Source organism: Staurois parvus, unplaced genomic scaffold (assembly GCF_062004578.1).
Source record: "Staurois parvus isolate SC_StPar_1 unplaced genomic scaffold, SC_StPar_1.0 ptg000639l, whole genome shotgun sequence".
Classification (NCBI taxonomy): domain Eukaryota; kingdom Metazoa; phylum Chordata; class Amphibia; order Anura; family Ranidae; genus Staurois; species Staurois parvus.
In genome coordinates, this window is record NW_028318435.1 from 2,682,180 (window position 1) to 2,707,737 (window position 25,558).

At 43.3% G+C, this 25,558-nt stretch overlaps 1 protein-coding gene across 1 annotated transcript; it reads left to right on the forward strand.

The window, feature by feature from the left end:
- The first annotated feature begins 17,841 nt into the window (after nt 1–17,841).
- Nucleotides 17,842–22,765, forward strand: UCP1 (uncoupling protein 1). The gene is made up of 7 exons (XM_089693884.1): nt 17,842–18,174; nt 18,464–18,610; nt 18,990–19,197; nt 19,312–19,509; nt 20,116–20,217; nt 20,306–20,486; nt 21,490–22,765. The coding sequence occupies exons 2-7, from the start codon at nt 18,485–18,487 to the stop codon at nt 21,602–21,604; spliced, it is 930 nt and encodes a 309-aa protein (XP_089550010.1). The 5' UTR covers nt 17,842–18,174; nt 18,464–18,484; the 3' UTR covers nt 21,605–22,765.
- The last annotated feature ends 2,793 nt before the right edge of the window (nt 22,766–25,558 follow it).

Genomic DNA, 25,558 nt, shown 5'->3' on the forward strand with positions numbered 1-25,558 from the left:
TCTAATAGCAAAAATAGCCTCTAAACAAACTGGCCAGCCCGAATCGTAAGCTGTACCATTTTGAAAGACCCCAATTTGCATAGAGTTTATAGCTATTTAAAATTGCTGCACATGAGCTACTAAATTGCTGAAATCAGAAATAGTCTCTAGATGATTTGATATCATACAGAGCTGAGACAATACAACATCAATTTTTGCCAGTGAAAATGTTTATTGAGATTTTGAACTTAGTACAGGTCAAGTTAAAATGGAACTTTACCCATAATAAATGGATAAAAAAATAATGTTCTTTAGCAAGGAACATACATTCCACATTAATATTTATGCTGCCAAAATTAGTGTGTGCTGTAAATTGCCTCCAGCATTGCTACTGTTTCTTCTTGCTGGATGCTCCCATTTTGCTGAAGCCCAGAGCCCCGAAACAGCAGTAAATCATAAAGTGGAACTAATCCCATCGATTCACCGTATTTTTCGCTCCATAAGACGCACCTAGATTTTAGAGGAGGAAAACAAGAAAAAAAAATTCTGAACCAATGGACTGCAGACATAGTACAGGAAATGACCAGAGACTGCAGACATAGTACAGGAGATGACAAGAGACTGCAGACATACTACAGGAGATGACCAGAGACTGCAGACATTCTACAGGAGATGACCAGAGACTGTAGACATAGTACAGAAGATGACCAGAGACTGCGCACATAGTACAGATGACCAGAGACTGCGGACACAGTACAGGAGATGACCAGAGACTGCGGACATAGTACAGGGGATGACCAGAGACTGCGGACACAGTACAGGAGATGACCAGAGACTGCGTAAACAGTACAGGAGATGAGCAGAGACTGCGGACACAGTACAGGGGATGACCAGAGACTGCGGACACAGTACAGGAGATGACCAGAGACTGCAGACATACTACAGGAGATGACCAGAGACTGAGGACATAGTACAGAAGATGACCAGAGACTGCGGACACAGTACAGGAGATGACCAGAGACTGCGGACATAGTACAGGAGATGACCAGAGACTGCGGACACAGTACAGGAGATGACCAGAGACTGCGGACACAGTACAGGAGATGACCAGAGACTGCGGACATACTACAGGAGATGACCAGGGACTGAGGACATAGTACAGAAGATGACCAGAGACTGCGGACACAGTACAGGAGATGACCAGAGACTGCGCACATAGTACAGATGACCAGAGACTGCGGACATACTACAGAAGATGACCAGAGACTGCGGACACAGTACAGGAGATGACCAGAGACTGCGGACACAGTACAGGAGAAGACCAGAGACTGCGGACACAGTACAGGAGATGACCAGAGACTGCGGACATACTACAGGAGATGACCAGAGACTGAGGGCATAGTACAGAAGATGACCAGAGACTGCGGACACAGTACAGGAGATGACCAGAGACTGCGCACATAGTACAGATGACCAGAGACTGCGGACATACTTCATGAGATGACCAGAGACTGCGACACAGTACAGGAGATGACCAGAGACTGCGACACAGTACAGGAGATGACCAGAGACTGCGGACATACTACAGGAGATGACCCGAGACTGCGGACACAGTACAGGAAATGACCAGAGACTGCGGACACAGTACAGGAGATGACCAGAGACTGCGAACACAGTACAGGGGATGACCAGAGACTGCGGACACAGTACAGGGGATGACCAGAGACTGCGAACACTGTACAGGGGATGACCAGAGACTGCGGACACAGTACAGGAGATGACCAGAGACTGCGGACACAGTACAGGAGATGACCAGAGACTGCGGACATAGTACAGGAGATGACCAGAGACTGCAGACACAGTACAGGAGATGACCAGAGACTGCAGACCTGCGGGGGGCGGGTACCCAAATTTGACAGGTCCCCGCTCCCACTTCCACAGAGTTGTCCTCCTCGTAGTCTTGTGGGACACGTGACAGGTCCCAGAAGACTACGAGGCCATTCACAAAGCGCAGCTCTTCTTGTGCATGCACAGTGGGCACCCGGATGTAAGCGCCAAGCTGTTACAACCGGGTGCCCACACTGAAGATGTCAGCGCCGGTGAAGGCAGGACACCGCTGGACTGAGGAACAGGTAGGACCGAGTAGCAGGTTCTTCTTCACAGTACAGCCGAGCGGCCGGCCGGGTACTCTAACACGACGGTGGCAGCGGGAATATCGGGCCAGCCATTCCATATTCGTTCCATAAGACGCACAGACATTTTCCCCCATTTTTTTGGGGGAAAAAAGTGCGTGTTATGGAGCGAAAAATACGGTAACTGTTTAATAAAACAGTTACATTCCTGGAATGCTGGGATTGCTAACTGTCACATTTGCTTGTGTTCTCAAACTGTCAAACTATCAAATGCCTGGTTTGGCAGTTGGAGATCAAACAGAAGCAGCTTCCTTGGCTGTAAAGGATAGGAGAGTTTACTGTAAGTCTGCTTTAAGATTGTAAGAAGATAAACCTCTACAAATTCAGCAGTGTCTAAAAATGCCTTAAAATGGAGAGCAACTGAGCATGTGCAGAGCAGAGTAGGGTAAGACGGTGTTCTACTGGATTTTACACAGTTGACACACTTAATTTTAATGTATTACATAGCTATACCTGCAAAAGGGGCCACCCTGAAGTGATCTAGCAGGACTTAATTTTCTGACTAAAGTTCCACTTTGAGAGAATACATTCCATAAGCATGAAAAGGCACTACAGTAGTAATAGTCAGGGTATACAATGAGGTAAATTCACAAATATCCATCCTCATTTTCCCAAATATAGAAAATATAGGGGGAGGGGGAGGAGCGAGGAGGCTGAGAAAAGGGTCCAAGGGTAGGGGGAAGAAAAGGAGAGGTCTGAAGGCAGCGGCCAAGTATACCTACCAAACACCATATGAAGGTGTAGAATAACCTGAGCCATGACCCCACTTACACAAACAATATGCAAAATGTGATTGGCATCAGACAGTAATCCCTTCAGCATCTATCCGGTTGGACCAAATTTTGGCAAATGTTTTTGGGCAGTTACGATGTGCCTATGTCAGATTAAATAGTGGGAGAGTCGCATTTATGGCTGCCTTCCAATCTGCCACAGTGGGAGGCTCAGGACTTTCCACTTGAGCAGTATGGTCCACCTAGCATAGAATTCCAAATAAAATATAAATAAATAGCTTAACTTAACAAGTGTGCGCCATATTGTCTGTCATACCCAGCAGAAAAATAAGAAGGTCTTGGCAATTGAAAGACCACCCATGGAGTTGATGGTAGACACCACATCATTCCAAAATGCCTGTATGCAAGGACAGGTCCACAGCATACACATGAGAGTACCTTCCTCCATAATACACTGCTGACAGGTGTTTGAGATGTTAAGATATATGTGAGACAGCCTCTGCAGGGTATAACAGACTCTGTGCAACAGCTTGAGCTGAATAAACCTATCACTAGCTGAGATCATATCAGGCAAAAAGTGATCCAAGCATTTGGACCAGTCCTCTTCAGTGAGAGAAGGAAGATCTGCGTGCCATTTCTGAAAGAGGCCCTCTAGCCTAAGCCCATTAGTGAAATTGAGCTCTGAGTAGCTTATCAAGGTCCTCTGTCACCAGAAGCTCCTTTAGTGAGGGGGAGGACAAAGAGACCCCATGTCAGAATTGCGTATTAGCTGCATGTCTGAGCGGGCATGGAAAAGCATATGGTTGGGTAGGCTAAAGGTGGTTCTTAGTGTCTAAAAGTTAAGGAAAGGGGCGTGGTTTCACTATGGTGGCGTGAAGATGCTCACCTTTGAGCTCTGCACGGATCGGGACAGATAATTGGTCAGACCAGCCTCAACGCCCAGGCGTTCTGGCATTCTGTGGGACCGGAGACATCAGCTGACCACTGGGAACGTTAGGGGAGGTTAAATCACTCATTATTTCCTCCGCCAGCACTCCACGCACCCGCCCATGGCCTCCCCTAAGATGGTGCCACCGCAACCTATCTCCACTGGTTCGGCCTAAGCCAAGAAGGTCTCGCTCCCCATAGGTCCACCCTTTGATGCGACCATGGAACCCCCGCCCAGTCTCCCTAATTGTCTCTCCGGTGCTCCCACAGGAGGACTCTTCCTCAAACCCCAGCCAGAATGGGGGACCAGACAGCTGCATGGAAGGAACTATCAGAGATCTTATGGCAGACTTTCCCACTAAGCAAGATCTACAGGCTATGGCTACCTCCATTGTCAATTTCTCTCCCATGAATTGCATGACCTACACCAACAAGTTGAAACCGTGGAGGAGAGGGTGACAGACTTGGAAAACTCTGCCACCACCAGTGACACCAGACTTGCCGCCTTTGAGACGGATCAGCAGGCCTTTCGCCACCATCTTATGGAAGTGCACCTTTGCCTGGACACTAAGCGAAAACCATAATACACCGTGTTCCAAATTATTATGCAAATGATATTTTTCTCATTTACCTAAATAATTGATGTAAATAACAGACAGCATAATTCTCATGTTATCAACTATTAAGAGTACAATTCAAATTTTATTGAACAAACCTCCTAATGATAACAGTATTTTTTTTTAAACATAAAACACTTACAATGCACTGTTCCAAATTATTACGCACAGTAAGTTTCAAAACACTTTACAGGTTGTAAAGAACTGAAAATTGTCATTTGTTGTGTTTGCAGCATATTTACTGAAATCAAAAGCTATTTCAATCAAACTTTTAACAACATTTTAACTTTTTAAACATTTTAACAGGTCACGTTACATTGTAACATAGGACCCCTTATTTGATAGCAGTTTCACAAGTCTTGCATCCATTGAACTTGTGAGTTTTTGGACAGTTTCTGCTTGAATTTGTTTGCAAGATGTCAGAATAGCCTCCCAGAGCTGCTGTTTGGATGTAAACTGCCTCCCACCCTCATAGATCGTTTGCTTGAGGATGCTCCAAAGGTTCTCAATAGGATTGAGGTCAGGGGAGGATGGAGGCCACACCATGACTTTCTCTCCTTTTATCCCCATAACAGCCATTGATGCAGAGGTATTCTTTGCAGCATGAGATGGTGCATTGTCATGCATGAAGATTAATTTATTATGGAAAGCATAGTCCTTCCTTCTGTACCAGGGAAGAAAGTGGTCAGTCATAAACTCCACATACTTTGCAGAGGTCATATTTACACCTTCGGGGGCTTAAAAGGGGCCAACCCGCTCTGTTCCCATGATTCCGGCCCAAAACATGACTCCACAACCGCCTCGCTGACGTCGTAGCCTTGTTGGAACAGGGTGGCCGTCCACCAACCATCCACTACTCTATCCATCTGGACCATCCAGGGTTGCACGGCACTCATCAGTGAACAGGACTGTTTGAAAATTAGTCTTCATGTATTTTTCTGCCCAATGCAGCCATTTCTACTTGTGAGCATTAGTTAGTGGTGGCCAAATAGAAGGTTTATGCACAGTTGTAAGACTCTGGAGGACTCTACACCTTGATGTCCGTGGGACTCCAGAGGCACCAGCAGCTTCAAATATCTGTTTGCTGTTATGTAATGGTATTTTAGCAGCTGCTTTCTTGATCCGATGCATGGATCTGGCAGAAATCTTCCTCAATGTGCCTTTATCTGCACGAACCCATCTGTGCTCTGAATCAGCCACAAATCTCTTAATAGTGCGATGATCACGCTTAAGTTTTCGTGAAATATCTAATGTTTTCATACCTCGTCCAAGGCATTGAACTATTTCACTCTTTTCGGCAGCAGAGAGATCCTTTTTCTTCCCCATATTGCTTGAAAATGGTGCTCTGCTTAATAATGTGGAACACCGTCCTTTAGTAGTTTTTCCTTAAATTGGGTCAATCTAATTATCACAGGTGTCCGAGATTATTTTCAGTGATCAAAAGAGCCCTGACACACAATGCCATCCATGAGATAAACTGAAAACAAAATATTGCATCTTTGTGACACTTAAATAGAATTTGCATAATAATTTGGAACGCGGTGTAGGCGAAACAATCTCCAGCTTAGGAGGATCCCTGAGGCATGCCTGGATGCCACAGTGACAGCCATCCTCAATCAGCTACTGGAGAAGCCGCCCACAGCGGAGCTGGAACTTGATTAGGTCTTAAGCCCTCGTGCAGCCTCTTCATTTCAGGCGGCATCTGCTTCTCTACTGCGACACATCCTTTGCAGGGTGCATTTTTACATGGTGGAGAAATTCTCCACCAAGCCTGGATCAATGGCCCCATAGACTTTGACGGTGCCATGATTCGCATATATTCAGATGTTTCCAGATAGACCATACGGGGGATGCTCCGGCCCCTACTGGAGGTGATACGGGAGGCAGATGCGACATACCGGTAGGGCCATCCCTTCCATCTCATTGTCCGCAAGCAAGGCACTGAGTTGTTCCTGCACTCTCCAGACCAGCTGCCAGTGCTATTTGGTTTCCTGGCAAGCCTGTGGTAGAGGTACCCAACTAGCTGAACTATCTACTGTGCCCTGATGCCCCCGGTACTTTCATGCCATGGCCTCAGAGGACCCAAAGACACCGTTCCAGAGCAACCAGCCGTGAGACCCCTAGGCAGGGACCTCCAGGCCTCTTCCTTTCTGAAGACTCACCAGACCCGCTCTCAACCTAGACCTCAGCCCTGACTTCTGTTTTTTCACCCATGGAAACTTCCACGCTCCTGAAGCACCATTGCTGGTTTCCTAACTGGTCTGGGTCCCCCGTGTTTGGCCTCTGAGGATTTTTGCACTCCTGGGCTCCCCTGTGGTTCCATTATACCCGGGGGGCTCCCTCCATCTCCATCCCCCCCTCCCACCATTGCTCACTCTGGGGCCCGAAGATCTGCACACCCCCTTTTCGAGCAGCACAGGGTGCAAGTTCCTTGGCCTTAAGCACTGTTCTACTGAGACCACCAGGGCAATTTCCATCCTGTAGGACAGACTATGATCTTTCAGTTGCGGTCAACTATACTTATGTTTACAATTATTGCCGGTGGTATACATGAGGTTATGCCTGCCTGCTTCTACCATGCCTCTTTAATTTGGTATGGTGGGGGACACCAGGCTTTTCTGTAAAGTGTCGTTATGACCGCGGATGGACCTCCTTCCCCACCTGCCTTGAGTTTGTTATTCCCAGACCAGTCCCTGGTCCTTGGCTCATTGCTCACCTGCCCCCTTGGGGGAGATCGAGATTTGTCTCACTCTTATTTTCAGTTGTTCTCTTACTGTGTTGTGTCTTCTATGTCATGGAGTATGGCAGTCTATGTGGGCTGTGGAGTCCATTCTGTGGCCTTTTCTGTGCCGATAATTTTCTGAGATAATTTTTACAAGAAAAACAGTAAAATAGATCCCCTGCAGCCAGCAATAACAGCCCCACTCCAGCAACATGGCGGAGGAGGGTAATGCCATACCTAGTCCACACCTGAGGGTCAGGTAAGTGTGGAAAGTTAGGATTCCCCCATAGAAGAGTACAAGAAGTATGCACTCTTGGCTCATGGTATCTCATAGAGGTTTGCATCCAGACCCTCAGAGTAGTGTGCATAGGAGTTGTGACAGCCTCGTTCAATTGAGGGCTCTGAAAGGGAAGATTGCTCAGCTCCATGTATGAACCCAGTAGACCGTCTTCTAGTGTTACCGCTGCATTGCCACATGGCCTAGTAAACCACCAGTATACTGTCACTAAAACTGCCACCCAATAATATTTTACAAAGTTGGGGAGAGCAAGGCCCCCCAGCATAGAAGATTTTGCAGAGCCATCTTGGACAATCTAGGGGTCCTTTCAGCCCAAATAAATGGAGTAGCATTGCTATCGAAAATAGGTGCAGGAACTACCCCCTTCTAAGTCACCCCTTCTTTCCACTTCCCTACCCACCTACGAACACCATCCCTTGGTTCCTACCCCTACCCACCTCCCCATACTGCTCCTTTAAGAGGATACAGAGCCTATTATCATTTTGTATGAAATTTAATTTTTACAAGAAAAACTGTAAAATAGATCCCCTGCAGCCAGCAATAACAGCCCCACTCCAGCAACAGTAGATGCCCCCAGCCACAATGGACCCCTGCAGCAAAATACCACCCCAGCAGCAAAAACAGATCATTCATCAACAGTAGATCCATTTCAGCAACAAAAAAATCCCTCTTCAGCAACTATGGACCGCCATGCAAAAATATGTATCCTCCAGTAACAATAGATCCCCAGCAGCCAGCATCAATAGACCCTCCAGTACACCCCAGCACCACTTGCCATTAAATACATTCAGTGCTGGAGGTGCTGGCACTGCGTTCCCCGGCATTGCTGCTGAAAAAAGCCCTGGGTATGATGGCCGGTGTGTCACAGCACCAAGTTTAGCACTAGGAATGCATTTTACAGTGCTACATAGGCATGATCAAATCAGGGTATTTGGCAATCTAGCAACTGTTTTTTCTGATGTAGATTGGTCTCACCTGAGGGACACACTTTAGTGATCCAAGTCCCTAAAGGGGTTGTGACCCTCATACATGAAAGAAAGCATATCCATCTATAGCGTGCATGTGTCTCTATTAGGAGCACTAAGTGTAATTTCTGTCTGCTTCTTTGTTCCTCTGCCATCTTCGTTAGTCATTTCTGACAAGTTTTTCTGACAGGGGAGGGACCTCTGGCACACAGCCTGTGATTGACAGCCTCAGTTCTGTTCCTCTGTGGTGTGTGAAGAAGGGTGTGTCCCTTCCCTTCTGGAACCTTTTTTGGGGCGTTTTCACATGCTATTGAAATTAATGGCACTTGAATACACGATCACACATTTTCACACTTTTACAGCATGTTTTTAAATCAGGGGCAGAATTGCAATGATTTGAAAATGCCTGGTGTGAATGGAGCCTACCAGTTAACCGTGGAATATTTAAGTAGCAAGGAAATTTCATGGATGGACTTATTGCACAGGTGCCAACCTATCACGGTATCACACTTGAATTCACTGAGCTCTTGAGAGTGACCCATTCTTTTACAAATGTTTGTAGAAGCAGTCTGCATGCCTAGGTGCTTGATTTTATACACCTGTGGCCATGGAGGTGGTTAGAACACCTGAATCCAGTGATTTGGAGGGGCGTCCCAATACTTTTGGCAATATAATGTATATATTCAGAAAAAAAACAAATATTTGCATTTCCAATTCACCTGTTTTTTTTTTCTGAATCCCTCATTACTATTAGGGGGGAGAGGAGGAGGTGAAATGAATAAGCACAATTTTCCATAGTACTATATACAGTATGTTGTCTCCCTCAATGATTCCCAGCAGATTTTGAATGTCGTGAGAGTGTGTATTAAAGCGGTATTCAACCCAAATGCAAAAAAAGAGGTATTCAACTCAAATGCAAAAATTTAGCATATTGCAGTTTACCAATCCTTAAAGCGGAGTTCCAGTCACACTGTAAAAAAATAAAGGTCAGCAGCTACAAAAACTGTAGCTGCTTACTTTTAAAAAACAGCTATTCACCTGTCCCTCAATCCCGCGGTGTCCTCCCTGCAGCCCGTTTAACCGGTTGTCCAGTGTTCCAGGCGCCGCCATCTTCAGTGTGGGCATCAGGCTATGACAGCTTGCAGCTTTACAGCCGGGTACCCACTGCGCATACGTGAGAAACGCTGCACTTTGTGAATGGTCCTCTAGTCTTCTGGGACCTGTCACATCCCAGAAGATTACAGGAAGGGAGGGAGGACAGCTTCCGCTAAAGATCACCTAGGCGATAACAGCGGAAGTGGGAGTGGGTACATGTCAATTTCTGGTATCCGCTCCCCCCCCTACTCCCCAAAGGTACTAATCCTTAATGGGGAGTGGGGGACCAGTCTTTAAAGCTTCCCCTTTTGGGTGGAGCTCCCCTTTTAGGGCCGATTCACACCACTTGCATGGGGGCTATTCCAGCACATTCCTATTACATGACTAGGCAAAATACCTTGTCTGCTGTTTGCCTGGTTCACACCATTGCATTGTGCATGCAGGAGTTTTTTCAGAGCAGCAGGAGGCACTGCCTAACACCACGCAGCGGCCAATTGAACTTGAAATGTACGTGTGACATTTCAAAAAAATTGTTTAAAACAAAAAATGGAAGAGTGGTGATCCTGCTGTGGCGGTGACATGACATTCAGAGTCCCTCACATGGACAGAACAGCCCTCTGGAACAGTTTGCTGAATAGCAGGACACAGTTGATGTGCAGGGCAGTCAGGGACCACAGTTCCCAAGAAAGGTGTCAGAAAACTGGCTATGACCAGAGATGTGTGGACTAACATAGGGAACACCAGGCTTCAGGAGTAATGAAAATACCATTTATTGTGAGACACAGTAACAACGCACAGTGCAAACAACAACAACTCCATACAAACCCTACACTCAATGCAAACACAAACAGCAACAAGAGTAGTCAGGCCAGCTGGGGTCATACACGGGAGATCAACCATGGGAAGCAGGGGAAGCCGGGACACAGAGCAGGTAGCAGGTTTAGCAGGACACAGGTAACAGGGGCACAAGGAAAACACCAAGGCACTGATCGCAGGCCTGGTTGCTGTTTAAATACACCTCCTGCAATAAGCCTCAGGTGATAGCTTGATTGCAGGAGGTGAGATTCTGGCTGCTGAACGGCACTCTCTGGTAGGAGCTGGTACTGCAGCCCACAGAGCAGGTGAGCCACAGCACCACCAGTGCTGTGCCCTTTCCTGGCAAAAGGTAGCACGTGGGTGAGGGCATATAAATATCAAAGCCTGGGAGATTGGGCAGGAGAATGCGAGGAGAAATTGAACATAGACACTTATGCCAATTGTTGCTATTCATTACTTTAAGCCTGCCCTATGTTTAGTGTCCTAAAGGGGACCCCGCACTAATTTGCTGCCACCAAGAGGAAAGTGTTAAATCTTCCCTTTTCCCTTACTATCCTTGTGTTGCCATCCTGAGGAACTACATTCCACACCTCAACTCAACTTCATACCAACTGGGCCCCAACAAGCGCGCAAAAGACACTGTAGTGATCATAAAGGGTCATTATTTGATTTCATATGGGAATTCTCTTCAATCTAGTTCTGAAGACTCACAGTGAGCTTACCTGTTTCTTGATAGTTGTTCTTGCTCACTGGGGATTCTGCAGTCCCCTCAGATTGGAGTCAGTGGATTATTTCTGAAAGTTGGCTTGCTAGCAGTTATTGTTGCTGTACTGCAAATGTCGTTACTTTTTGCACACAATTGCCAACAGTGATTATATTTGCTGCATATATCAGTGTAATTTTGTTCTTTTTCACCAAGTTACCTTTGATTCCAATATAAACTTTATATTGGTGCATTGGTGCATACTGGTGTCAGCAGAGGTTGGGCTTTCAGCAAGAGGTCCAGATTGACAGGAAACCCCAAATTACTACGAAACCCTTAAGAGGGTAGTGCTACATGTAACTGCCATGATGCTGCACATGTGATCAGTTATAACACCAGCCATTTGATAGATTGACAGTTTGGTTGTGAACAATGTGACAGTTAGCAATGTTAGAATGTAACTTTTTTTAAACAGTTTTTTTAAATCCATGGGTTTTGAAATAAATGGGTTTAATTCCACATTAATGCCGTTTTACATGTATGCGGTTTGAATGCGGTTTAGAAGCTATCCAGCAGAATAGGCTAGCTGCTGGTCATTCATGATAGAAAAAACATGGTGTTTATATCCCAATCATCAGTACATAAAAGGGCATACATTTTAAGAAACTTAGACATTTGACAACTATTTTAAAATTACAATAGAATAAGATCAGTGAGCGCTTAAAAATTAGCTGCTGATACACACAAAGGTAACCAAATAAAACCCATCTGAAGTTTGCTAGAGAGCATTTGGATGATCCAGAAGAGGACTGGGAGAATGCCATATGGTCAGATGAAACCAAAATAGAACTGTTTGGTAGAAACACAACTCGTCGTGTTTGGAGGAGGGAGAATGCTGGGTTGCATCCAAAGAACACCATACCTACTGTGAAGCATGGGGGTGGCAGCATCATGCTTTGGGGCTGTTTCTCCGCAAAGGGACCAGGACAACTGATCCATGTACAGGACAGAATGAATGGGGCCATGTATCGTGAGATTTTGAGTGCAAACCTCCTTCCATCAGCAAAGGCATTGAAGATGAAACGTGGCTGGGTCTTCCAACATGACAATGATCCCAAACATAGCGCCCAAGCAATGAAGGAGTGGCTTTGTAAGAAGCATTTCAAGGTCTTGGAGTGGCCTAGCCAGTCTCCAGATCTCAACCCCATAGGAAACCTTTGGAGGGAGGTGAAAGTCCATGTTGCCCAGCGACAGCCCCAAAACATCACTGCTCTAGAGGAGATCTGCGTGGAGGAATGGGCCAACATACCAGCAACAGTGTGTGCCAACCTTGTGAAGACTTTTAGGAAAAGTTTGACCTCTGTTATTGCCAACAAAGGATATATACAAAGTACAAAGATGAACTTTTGATATTAACCAAATACTTATTTTCCACCATAATTTGCAAATAAATTCTTTCCAAATCAGCCAATGTGATTGTCTGGATTTTTTTTCTCATTTTGTCTCTCATAATTGAGGTCTATCTATGATGCCAATTACAGGCCTCTCTCATCTTTTTAAGTGGGAGAACTTGCACAATTGGTGGCTGACTAAATACTTTTTTGCCCCACTGTAAGCTGATAATAACTTCAAAACTTCAGTGATGTGCCCAAGGTGCAGTAAAAATATGCACTCACCAGATGCGTATTTTAAATACGCATGTAGGAAATATAGAATGGAATATAGAATGGAATATGGAATGGACGAGATATGCCGATTACGGATTCTCCTCCCTCTGGGTGGTAAACAGCTATACAGATGTCTCCTTGGTGGGCACAGATTGGATTCAGCCAGAGGCCTCCTTAATGGATGGATGGATGCTTTACAGCCAATAGTAATGGAAAAAGCTCCCTCCTCTCAAAGGGATTCAAATTGAAATAGGAGGATCCAGACCCGGTCAGCCTCTCAATTTGCTGCTTTGGAGTAAGTACAGAGTCCCTCTTCTCAATCTATTTAACCTCGGTATAAAACATAGAGAACACATCTTCTTCCGAAAAGCGACCAAAGGGAGAAGAATCCGTAATCGGCATATCTCGTCCATTCCATCCTTTAAGGGGACCTCTGGCTATATTGCCTACATGCGTATTTAAAATACGCATCTGGTGAGTGCGTATTTTTACTACACCTTGGGCACATCACTGAAGTTTTGAAGTTATTATCAGCTTATATTCAGCACTTTGCCACGAACTGTCACTTTATTGATATCATAATTTATTCATTTATGAGTTATTTGGTATTAGTATTTTTAGCGCTGCAGCTTTTATTATTTATTTTAAAATTACATTTTAATATATTTTATCTTAAAACATCAGAGAAAGTACTTTTTACATAGCATGACAATATGGTATCAAGTAAAATTGACCAAGAGAATAATTTCAACTGTATTTAGGAGAAACTTCTCACAGAAAAATGTAACTCTGACACGTTTCAATTCATACTTTGAATCTTCCTTAGGGGGAGAAATTCTTCTGCAGAATTGTTATTGTTTTTAAAACTGATGGTATATTTACCACTCCCCTCCCTCCCCTATTGACAAAGCTGCTGTCTGCTGTGCCTCCTGTGTTCATTCCTGCAGAGTTGTGTTGCACTAATATAGGTGGCATGTTACTGGCACCGTCACCAGGTGAAAACAGAGGGAAAAAAGCTAAAGAAAACTAATGCAGCCACAACATTGAATGATTGGTAAGCTGCAATATATTACATCTTTAGTTTTGGATTTACGACCTCATGCGCACTGCTGCTCCTAAAGGTGAGTTTTCGAGCTTTTGGTGTTTTTTTGTCAAAGCCCCTGAACTCAACTCAATAAAAGCCTATGTGTCCATGCACACATAGGCTTTTAGCAGAGTTTAAGATCAGCAGCATTCAGAGGCAGTAAAACACTTCTCTCCTGAACGCAGAAAAATCGCTTTCAGGAGAGGAACGTTTTGGAAAAAAGCCACCAAACGTGGCAAAAATGAGTGCAAACGTGCTAGCCTTGTTTAGCGCCTTGGCAGTTATTCATTTCAGTTGCAAATACTCTGGCCAATGAAATGAATAAATATCCCAGCACTAAACGCAGAAAAAACGTTCTGCTTTTAGGGGTGTTCCAGTGTACAGTACATGTAGCCTAATACTGCTTTCAATGTGTCACTGGTCATATTCTTATTACTGGTGGTATGCTATAATAAATGTACAGAATATATGTGCTGCAATAGCAGTGGTGTTAAGGAAATGTACCGGTAGTGCAGAAAACAAGGTGTTTTCCTTGCTGCTATCAGTCATTACAGGTTTAAAGAAGTGATCTCTGTACCGGGCAGGTTACTGATTAAGAAAGTTGTTTTTTTGGCCTGGGCGCCCATCGCGTCACACACCCCTGTACTGTCTCATCAGAAAGACTTTAGGGTCATCCCAGGGAGATTGTCAATGACTGATTGGAGCAAACGCACAAGCCTCTTCTTTCATTGGCTGACACAGACGAGCCTCTACTGAGAGATAGAAGCTGGTTTTCTGAATGTCTAGGTGGCAGGAGACCATGGACTGTGAGCTAAGAGAAAACTAGATGGAAAAGATGACTAATGTATATAGGACATCACATACCGGAGTATGTAAAATAACGTGACCTTTTCTTTTATATTTTGTGATCAGCCAAGATTATAGGATACAGACCTATAACATGAGTGTTAATCATAAGGATGTTAGTCAATGCAGTATCCAGAATCTTTAAGACATGTATGTATTTTATTTTCTTTAACATTTTCTGCCTTGGAATTCATTCTTCTTATAGTGTACAGTAGTTTGAATTGATAGAGCATAAATGATTTGTGATGTATATATTATGTGTGCTAAGATAGACAGATAGATAGAAAGTTACAGCATACACACACACACACACACACACACATATATATATATATATATATATATATATATATATATCAAAGATGAAGATACTGTGAACTGCTAAAGTTTTTAACCACCTTTTATTAAAAGAGAATTTGTCAATGTGGGATTAAAAAAAGGGCCAGTCCATTAAAGTATACACTGCTCAAAAAAGTTACAGGCACACTTTGAAAACACATCACATCTCAATGGGGAAAAATATCATGCTGGATATCTATACTGATATGGACTGGGTAATGCGTTAGGAACGTAAGGATGCCCCATTGTTTGATGGATATGAAAATTATCAACCTACAGAGGACTGAATTCAAAGAGAAAAAATGATGCAGCAGGCTAGTCCATTTTTCTGAAATCTTATTGTAGCAACTCAAAATGGTACTCAGTAGTTTGTATTTCCCCCACGTGTTTGTATGCATGTCTGAAAATATTGGGGTATGCTCCTAATGAGATGACAGATGGTGTCCTGGGGTATTTCCTCCCAGATGTGGACCAGGGCATCATTGAGCTCCTGGACAGTCTGAGGGGCAACCTGGCAGTATCGACTGGACCAAAACATGATATCCCAGAGGTGTTCTATTGGATTTAGGTCAGGCGAGCGTGGGGGCAATACAATTGTATCTATTCCTTCATCTTCCAAGAACTGCCTGCATACTCTCACCACATGAGGCCGGGCATTGTCGTGCACCAGGAGGAACCCAGGACTGCACCAGCGTAGGGTCTGACAATAGGTCCAACGATTTCATCCCGATACCTAATGGCAGTCAGGGTGCCATTGTCTAGCCTGTAGAGGTTTGTGTGTCCCTCCATGGATATGCCTCCCAAGACCATCACTGACCCACCATCAAAACGGTCATGCTGAATGATGTAACAAGCAGCATAACGTTACTCCATAGCTTTTCCAGACACTTTCATGTCTGTCATGTGCTCAGGATGAACCTGCTCTCATCTGTGAAAAGCACAGGGTGCCAGTGGCGGACCTGCCAATTCTGGTGTTCAATGGCAAATGCCAATTGAGCTCTATGGTGCCGGACAGTGAGCGCAGGGCCCACTAGAGGACGTCAGACTCTCAGGCCACCCTCATGAAGTCTGTTTCTGATTGCTTGGTCAGAGACATTCACACCAGTGGCCTGCTGAAGGTCAATTTGTAGGGCTCTGGCAGTGCTCATCCTGTTCCTCCTTGCACAAAGGAGCAGATACCGGTCCCACTGATGGGTTAAGGACCTTTTACGGCCCTGTCCAGCTCTCCTAGAGTAACTGCTTGTCTCCTGGAATCTCCTCCATGCTCTTGGGACTATGCTTGGAGACACAGCAAACCTTCTGGCAATGGCACGTATTGCTGTGCCATCCTGGAGGAGTTGGACTGCCTGTCCAACCTCTGTAGAGTCCAGGTATCTCCTCATGCTACCAGTAGTGATACTGACCCTAGCCAAATGCAAAACTAGTGAAAAACAGTCAGAAAAGATGAGTAGGAAAACATGTCATTGGGCTCCACCTGTAAAACCATTTCTGTTTTGTGGATCATCTCATTGTTGTCCATCTAGTGCACCTGTTGTTAATTTCATTAACACCAAAGCAGCTGAAGCTGATTAACAACCCCCTTGGCTACTCAACTGACCAAATCAATATCCCAGGAGTTTCATTGACTTGATGCTATACTCTGATTAAAATGTGTTCCTTTAGTTTTTTTGAGCAGTGTATATACAGTGTCAGTTACAGCTGGAGCTTGACCTCTCATATAACTTGGATATTTCCAATAGCCATATCTCCTTGCCATAATTCCTGTCCATCTGGGAATCCCTAAGAGTCTATCTTCCTAATGCAATCTTAAAGTGGTTCTAGAGCCTCAAGTTTTTTGAATGCATTAAGGTAAAAAAAACCCTCTGTGGAAAAGACCCCCCTTATACCTAACTGAGCCCCATTGCGATCCAGTGCTATGCATGAGAGCTCCTGCTCTCCTGGCTTTGTCCCTCCTCACTGAGCAGATTGATAGCAGCAGGAGCCATTGGCTGATGAGGGATAGCACAGTCTCACGGTCTATGTCAATGGATGCATAGCAGTCGGCTTCCTATTCGGGGCACCAGCAAGAGCTGAGGAGCGCTGGTGGGAAACCTGAGAAGAGGAGGATTGGGGTCGCTCTGTTGCAATTCTATTGCACAGAGCAGTTAGGTACATGTTTGTTATTTTATTTATTTTTTTGTTTTTCCTTTACAACCACATTAATAATATATATTGCTTAAAGATCAAGCAGAGAGAGCATAATTCCTTCATAATGACCATATATTGTGCACAGACCCCAAAATTCAGCAGGGGTAGATAAACCTCTGTACAACCAGCCTGCCCGTACATGGATCGAAGTTCAGCCAGTCCCTGGTGAACCAGCCGAATTTCGATCGATGTATAGCCGACTTTAGGCAAAATTAGCTTGAAATAAAAACCAATCTACTCTCTATTTTTTAAAACTTTTTTTATGGTTGAAGATGTTTCTGTATCCCGTTTAGGAGCTATTGTAAACCCACTGCACCCTTGAAGGCCAATTCCAGGAAATATGAAAATCCTCCTTTGCAGTCAGGCTGCTTAGTAAAAGCATTTTACTTACCTGATCCTCCACTCCCCGAGAGATGAAGGTTTCTACGCTCTGTCAATGGAATGACTTAGCATCATCACGTCCAATGCAGGGCTATGGACTCTGATTAGGTCTTGACATCAGGGCCTTAAACCGGCAGAGCATGGGGCAGAAGACACTGCGGGGACCGATCTAGTATCCCAGAGGATCAGTTAAGTAGACCTTCTTTTCTATATCTTCTAGACTTAAACAAGCAATTAACCCTTGCAGTATGGGCACTGCCCCACTGCAAATCTTTAGAATAAAATGTATCAACACTAAAGAGTTTAACAGAATAACTTTTTTTTGTGGACTTTAAAACAATGACCTTCACCTTAATTAATGGGGTTTGTTTGTGCCTTATTATATCCTATGTGGTACATAACATGTAACTGGAATTGTTGGGTCAAAGGAATGTTGCTTTCTTGAGGGCTGAGCCCAGTAGAGGGGTGTGTACACCTGTCACAGGTAATGCCTCCTCCTGAGCTGCTCCCATTGGATGACATCACAGCTGGCTGCCAGGATATAAGGAGCCCTCTTCTATGGATAGTCCCAGGGAAGCCCAGAAGCAGCTGGAAGACCAAGCAGACATTCTTCCCAGTTTGAAAAGTAAGTAGCAGCATTATACTGCTAAATCCTCTATGAATATAACCTGCATGTAATCCATTACCTCTTCTAAACCTGCTTAGAAGAAACCTCATTATGCAAAGTAAATGTCTGACTTTTCGTCTGTAATTTTTGTTTCTGACTTCAAGTGGTGATTGCAACTGGTGAATCAAGGGCTGCATGCTACCTAAGAAATCATAAATATAGTTATTGCTAAGTAATGGCAGTCTAAATACTCAAAATGAGCTCTGCAGGAGTATTGATTATTATTTCATATTCTGTTCCTGTGCAGCTTTGAATAAATAAATCCAAAATGGTTGGACTGAGACCCTCTGACATCCCCCCAACACCAGCTGTCAAATTCATTGGTGCAGGCACAGCTGCATGTATAGCTGATCTCTTTACCTTCCCATTGGACACAGCCAAAGTCAGACTGCAGGTAAGAGCGGTTCAGGTGTATTCAATGGCTTTTGGTGAACTATGTAAAGAACATAATGGGGGAGATTTACTAAAACTGGAAAGTGCAAAATTTGGTGCAGCTGTGCATAGAAACCAATCAGCTTCCAGGTCTTATTGCCGAAGGTTAAATGAAAAAGCTGAATTTAAAATCTGAATGGGTACCATGCACAGCTGCAACAGATTCTTAGTGCGTCAGTTATAGTAAATCCACCCCAATGCATGTCTGTATTGAGCTACCTGTATGAAGTATGGGCTTATTAGTCCAGCTCTAACCAGACATGTGTATTTTTTTTTATTACATGTATGATGAATTTTAGAGTAAAGCAAATGGTCATGTCTTTATTACATTCCTATTTAAGATCCAAGGAGAGTCAGCAATGACTGGAGTAATGAATGGCATCCGCTACAAAGGAGTATTTGGAACCATCAGCACCATCATCAAGACAGAAGGTCCAAAGAGCCTATACAATGGGTTAGTGGCTGGACTGCAGAGACAAATGAGCTTCGCCTCCATTCGAATTGGTCTTTATGATACAGTGAAACTCTTCTACACCAACGGGAAAGAGAGTAAGTCTATAACTAGTAACAAAAGCCATGTATTATGAATGTATCACTCCTGCTTTTCTCATAATAATTTATTGTAGGGCCATTTGTAAGCACTGTGTATTTCTCTATTTGCAGAAGCAAGCATCATCCACAGGATAATGGCTGGATGTACAACAGGGGCACTGGCAGTTACCATTGCCCAACCAACAGATGTGGTGAAAGTCAGATTTCAAGCGCAGGTCAACCTTCATGGAGTGAAGAAGAGATACAGCGGTACTCTGAATGCCTACAAAACCATTGCCAGGGGAGAAGGAATGAGAGGTCTTTGGAAAGGTACATATGCAAAATGTATACATAAAAAGCTATACAAAAATATCCTATCTCTTTCATATAGAATTTCATTAAAGAGGTCAGAGGTGTAATCATTTCCAAGACATATTTAGGTAATAACATCAGGGATAGCTGATCCAGGGATTATCTGATTGCTTCCTGGGGGGTGTCAGAAAGGAATTTTTTCACCTGCTAGAGCAAATTGGATCATGTTTTATGAGGGTTTTGCTTTCCTCTGGATCAACTGTGCGTATGATTTTTATTTGTTTGCTTTATTGTATTGGTTTAACTAAATGGACATTTTTGGTGTAGTTATTGCAACCTATTTATGTAACTATTTTTAGAAAATAAATCTGGCATTACTAGAAAAGGGCTCAGTTTATAATCAGATTAAAATAATGGATACACAGAAGTGTCGTGAAAGAGAGATGGGTAGAGCTATAATTATTTTGTTAGAAAATGTGATCGAAGGCTGACTAAATTTAAAGAGACCACTGGAGCAGTGGGCTGCCCAGTCATATGTCAGATCCTTTTCCTCTAATAGCATAATATGATATACAATGTACTTCAGGCAAATCTAAAATGAATCAATCAATTTGTGTCTTGCAGGAACTCTTCCAAATGTGACAAGGAACGCAATCGTCAACTGCACCGAGCTTGTGACCTATGACCTGATAAAGGAAGCTTTACTGAACCACAAATTAATGACAGGTAATAATAGTTCCACATGTATATATATTTTCCCAAAAAGTGAGTTATTGATTTTAATATGGCATTCATATGTTTTTTATTTATTTAGATAACCTTCCTTGCCATTTTGTGTCTGCATTTGGAGCTGGCTTCTGCACAACTGTCATCGCTTCCCCAGTGGATGTGGTAAAAACCCGATACATGAACTCTCCACCTGGACAGTACAAGTCAGCCCTGAACTGTTCATGGACCATGCTCACCAAAGAGGGACCAACAGCCTTTTATAAAGGGTAATTTCTTCATAACTGTTAAAACCATGTTGGTTATTATGGATAGCAGAAAAACTTTCCACCTAGAATTCTGACCTGTAGTCAGTGCCAGCAATTGTCAATCATTGTAACTGGGGTTATCTGTGAGTGGGCTGTCATGAGATATTAAGATGGAGCGGCACAAAGGTGTGTCTGGTTGCATAGGAAGAGACAATATGACTGCTACTGAGACATCATTTTAGAACAAATTAGAATTTGAGAATGGTCGCAGCATCAGATGGTATTTATCTGAACCCTAAGTGGATGTGCCATGGTCTATCACAGTGGTCTCCAGAGGCCCACAGGCCAGATGTGGTCCTTTGCTTACCTTTATCCATCCCTTGGAACACCATTCCTTCCACTGACAAGAGTGGGGCCCTATTCCTGAAACTTGACAATGGGGCACTATTCCTCCCACTTACATAGACGATGAGGCATAATTCCTCCCAATAATACCAATGATGGGTCACTATTCTTCCCACTGATATAGACGACATGGCATAATTTCTCATACTGATATTAATGATGGGGCACATTCCTCCCACTGATACCATTGATGGGGCACTATTCCTCCTTCTACTGACCACAGGTGCCTTGTAGTTTTTTACTCCGACTGACCGCCCAGCCTGAGACAATGTGTATACCCACTGGTGCTGGGGCATTTTCTACTGGCCACAGTCCAGCCTCACATGAAGTCTGAAGGACAATAAACTGGCCCTTTGTTTTGAAAGTTTGGACACCCCTGGTCCATCATATGTGCAGCCTGAAAAGTTCATCCTGAGAATTGAAAATAGTAACCTAGCTTCAGTATAATGACTGCAATATTTGCATATTGATGTCTGTTTTAATGTTCACTAAAGGCTCAGCTGATATTATGGTAGTTGTATTTTACCCTATTAAAATCCAATACATACTATTTGGATAACAGTATAGAATTAACACTATAAAAAAGAACAATGATTGATTTTGCATTGTCTCTCTACAGGTTCGTTCCCTCTTTCTTACGACTGGGCTCATGGAACATCGTAATGTTTGTATCTTATGAACAGATAAAAAGAGCAATGATGATGTCCAGACAAAGAGTAGAGTACGCAGTGTGACATTCACGAATGAAGAACTGCAAAACAGTAGAAAATCCAGATCATATCCTGAGATCTGCCATTCACTGACAGGGAAATACATATATAGATGATGTATGAAGGTCCCTTTCCTGTACGTCATATATGTATGTTCTAGGAGTTGAAGGAAGTGGCTGCAAACAAAAGCTTACAGCTCCATATGTACTACAAACATACTTGTTTTAAATGCATATCCATCTTCTGTTGACTTTGTCTACTTGCATGTGAAATGTATTGTGATGTTAGTACTCAAAGCAGGTGTACCATGAGCAGAACTGAGTGTTAGTAAGCTATAATTGTCTAAAAGACAGGACATAGATATTTATTAGTGAAGAGCAGCTGGTTTATCATTCTAAAATATCTCCAAGAGCACTTGGACATTCACTAAATGGACAAGTAGCATAGTTTTGTAGTGTCCAGATGAGTGATACAAAGTAACAAAAAATTCAATCTGAGCATCACCACGTTTAAAGCACTCAGAGGTCATGCTCCTTTGCAGCTTCTATGTGTTCTTATGATAATGAGGCTAAAAAGCACAGATTTTTCCACAGCTGGGTACTAGACAATGGCAGCAGGAACTTCATATAAGTTTTACAGTATATTGGCTGTCCTACAACTTTGTAATCTTGCCTCACCTATGACAGATTCACTATATCTTAAAGTGAAACCGTCAGGAGAGAAACCTAGGGGGCAATTTTGCTTACCTGCTAGAAAATGTTGTTGCCTGGATGTCTCTAGTTTCAGTACATTTTAGATTACTGATGGGGAAGAAATATGCATATCAGATAATTCAGAGAAAAGTCCTTTTCAGTATTTTTTTTTTTACCATAGTCAGTGACTTAAACTAATAAAGTTAGAGGGTCAACATGACAGCCAGGCATCTGGTATATTGAGAAGAGGATGGCAGAAACAGCAGCCTTCATGTTTCTCATGCCAGATTTCCTTTTAAATGGGAATTGTGATAACTTAAAATCATTGATGCAATGGCGTATTAATACATTTCTGTATGTAGAGTGTATTGGCCTTTGGCTGCATTGTAAGAGGCTGAAAATAATAAAATACATTCTATGTACTTCTGGATTATTTCCATGGAAAAATGACTGCATGAATGTTTATTTTTCTAATAAAATATCAAAAACTTTACATACCTGTATGTATATTGAGCTGTTTCATGTGTCAATAGCCAGAAAATCACTTTAAGAAGATTTCTCTGACAGCCTTTTCTTTGTGACATTTCATTCTTTAAAGTGTTACTAAACCCCGGACCCTGCATTCACTATATCTGGTTTCCCACAGTACACAGAACATGGAAGTGCAATTATTTTAGTAAATATAAACTGCTAAATACCTTTTCTCATCAGCATTTAGAACAGTCTTGTGACTTCTATCAGTGTCCAGCCGAGCACATTTTAAAGCTTGTAAGAGTTTTCATTCTGCCACAGGAAGATGCAGGACCACTCACCTCGGTCTGGATAGTGCTGATAACATGCACTATCCCAAGAAAAAAACCTCTCTAGCAATGCACACCAAACTGAGCATGTGCAGAGTGACTCCACATGATATGTCTTATCAGGAAATAAGAGGGGGACACTGGAAGAAGAAGGGGGGGGGGAAATCAGAGTAGTCAGGATCAAACAATGTTTTTATATAATGCAGAGGATTAACCCCTTAGGTTCCACAGTGAGTATAACAAGCATGCTTTACTGCATATACAGACTGATTTTTACTGTTGTGGGTTTAGTAACACTTTAAGTATATTTGAAGCGAAAAATCTTTTTTTTTTTCATGTTGGATAGAGGGTGGAAGGGTAAGAATTGGTGTTAGGGTTTTTATTGCTGTCCATGTCCCTGTTGGGGAAATAAACTCTCACCCCATGTGCTGATGACCACCGTCATCAGGACAGAAAGTGAAATTAAATCCAGCATCTTTAGTTGTAACGGAAACAGGAATGGAAATGTCAGTGGGGAACTTGGTTGGTGAAAACTGAGATAATTTCCCTTACTTTGGAGAGGTTTCTTTTTTTCTTTTATAAGGAACTTTATTGTAGAATAGATAATATCAGAGAAACAGTCAGAAACAGAAGCACTGACCAACAGAAATAAACCGTACAAGTTTTCTGATGAATAATACAGTGAATGCACTGATATATAGACAAGGAAACAAACTTAGTACACAAGCACAATATATGAAGAGGGAAAATAAAACAATAAGTTGCAAAAATGGTAGACAATTAGAGACCAATGAGTTAATAAACTAAGAGCAAAGATTATCACAAAATCTGCATACAGAAGGCAGGAAAGAGAACACAGAGCCTCGCTGGATGCACATTGGTACTCTATACTCAGGACTCCCAAGGAAGTCCAACAGGTAGATATAGTATTGCTGCTACGGTACTTAAAACAAAAATTACAATCAGCGCAAATATCATGAAAACAGACTGAGCAGAAAAGAGAGAGAGGAACGAAGTAAAAAAGAGACAAAAGACAAAGAAGAAAGGGCTCCAGGGGATTGCGATGGAAGAAGAAAAAAAAAAAAAAAAATCTAATAAAATCGACAAAAGGTCTGATCAAATCTCGACGGTTGGGCTATATCAAGCCAGGGATGACAGGTCTGCAGAAACTTTGTGTTGGTGTCTAACAGTATAGCCGTCAGTTTCACATTAACCATTATAAAATTCATCCGATTTTTGACTGCTTCAAAGCTGAGGAGGGGGGGGTCTTCCAAGCCCTCGCGATCGTCAGTTTGGTGGCCATAAATAGATGCGATGCCAGCTGCTGCTCAGGACGAAGTAGGCCCACTAATGGTTTCAATAATAGCGCCTCATTCGGGGTGTGCTTAATGTTTGTGTGAAACATAGTGCAGAGAAGAGCATAAACCCTGATCTACAGTCCACAAACCGTGGGGCAAGTACACCAAATATGGGCCATGGTGCCTAATTGTTGACAACGCCGAAAGCAAGTGGGGGAGTATGCGGGGATAAAACGAGGCAGATGGGCAGGTGTGTAATACCATCTATAAAGAACCTTATAGGCATTTTCTAAAAGAGTAACATTCCTTAAACATTTAGACAATGCTTGGGTCATGATAAGCCAGTCTTGCTGATCCAGAGTTCCCCCAAGTTCCGACTGCCAATGCTGACGATAAGAACGAACCATGGGCGTTCTATACAAAATAATAGCAGGGTAGACAAGAGAGATTAAGCCCGGAGCATGGGGTCTATGTCTGCACTGACTTTCAAAGGGGGTCAACCTGTAGGGTCCCAAATGCACCTGCATTAATGTATTGATAAAGTGGCGGAGTTGAAGGTAGCCAAAGTGCTCCTGCACTGAGATATCATAAGAGAAACGCAGAGTCTCAAAGGTGAGTATCCGAGTGGGAGAGAGCAAAGAATGTACATCGTGGAAGCCTTGGGCTAGCCACCATGCAAACTGTCCAGGATTGTCACAACCCGGGGGAAATAATGGATTATGGAGCAAACGTAGCAAAGGCAGATGGGCGGAAATTAGACCAGCGGAATATTTAATAGAATCCCAAAGTCGAAGCGTATGCGTCAACGTCAGATTAAGAAATGAGGGGTGATGAATAGGGGGAAGCTACGGCAAAGAAGAGAGTGGTATCAAGTGGGAGTCCATCAGGTCTACAGTAGCCCACAAGGGAATATAGCGAGATGCATGAAGATGGGCTAAGGGAGCAATATTAGCCGCTAAATAGTAAGCCTGAAGATTCGGGACAGACAACCGTCCTTCAGTCTTGCGGGCAAATAAAATCTGTTTGTTAATTCTGGGTCGAGTGGAGCCCCAGATAGGAGAGGTTTCCTTTTTTCTGTTGTGTCTCCAAGAGAAGTGAAGGAAAATCTCCCCAGAGAGTCAACTAAAAATGGAAAAAACCTTACAGGGGCTTTAAGCATTACCTTTTTTATTATTCTGAGTGCTCAGT

What these genes read in the sequence shown, in the direction of transcription:
- UCP1 (XM_089693884.1), top strand. Translation starts at nt 18,485, where the DNA reads ATGGTTGGACTGAGACCCTCTGACATCCCCCCAACACCAGCTGTCAAA. An exon ending in AATGAGAGGTCTTTGGAAAG is followed by an intron (nt 19,510 to 20,115) that starts GTACATATGCAA and finishes TGTGTCTTGCAG; the next exon opens with GAACTCTTCCAAATGTGACA. An exon ending in CCAACAGCCTTTTATAAAGG is followed by an intron (nt 20,487 to 21,489) that starts GTAATTTCTTCA and finishes GTCTCTCTACAG; the next exon opens with GTTCGTTCCCTCTTTCTTAC.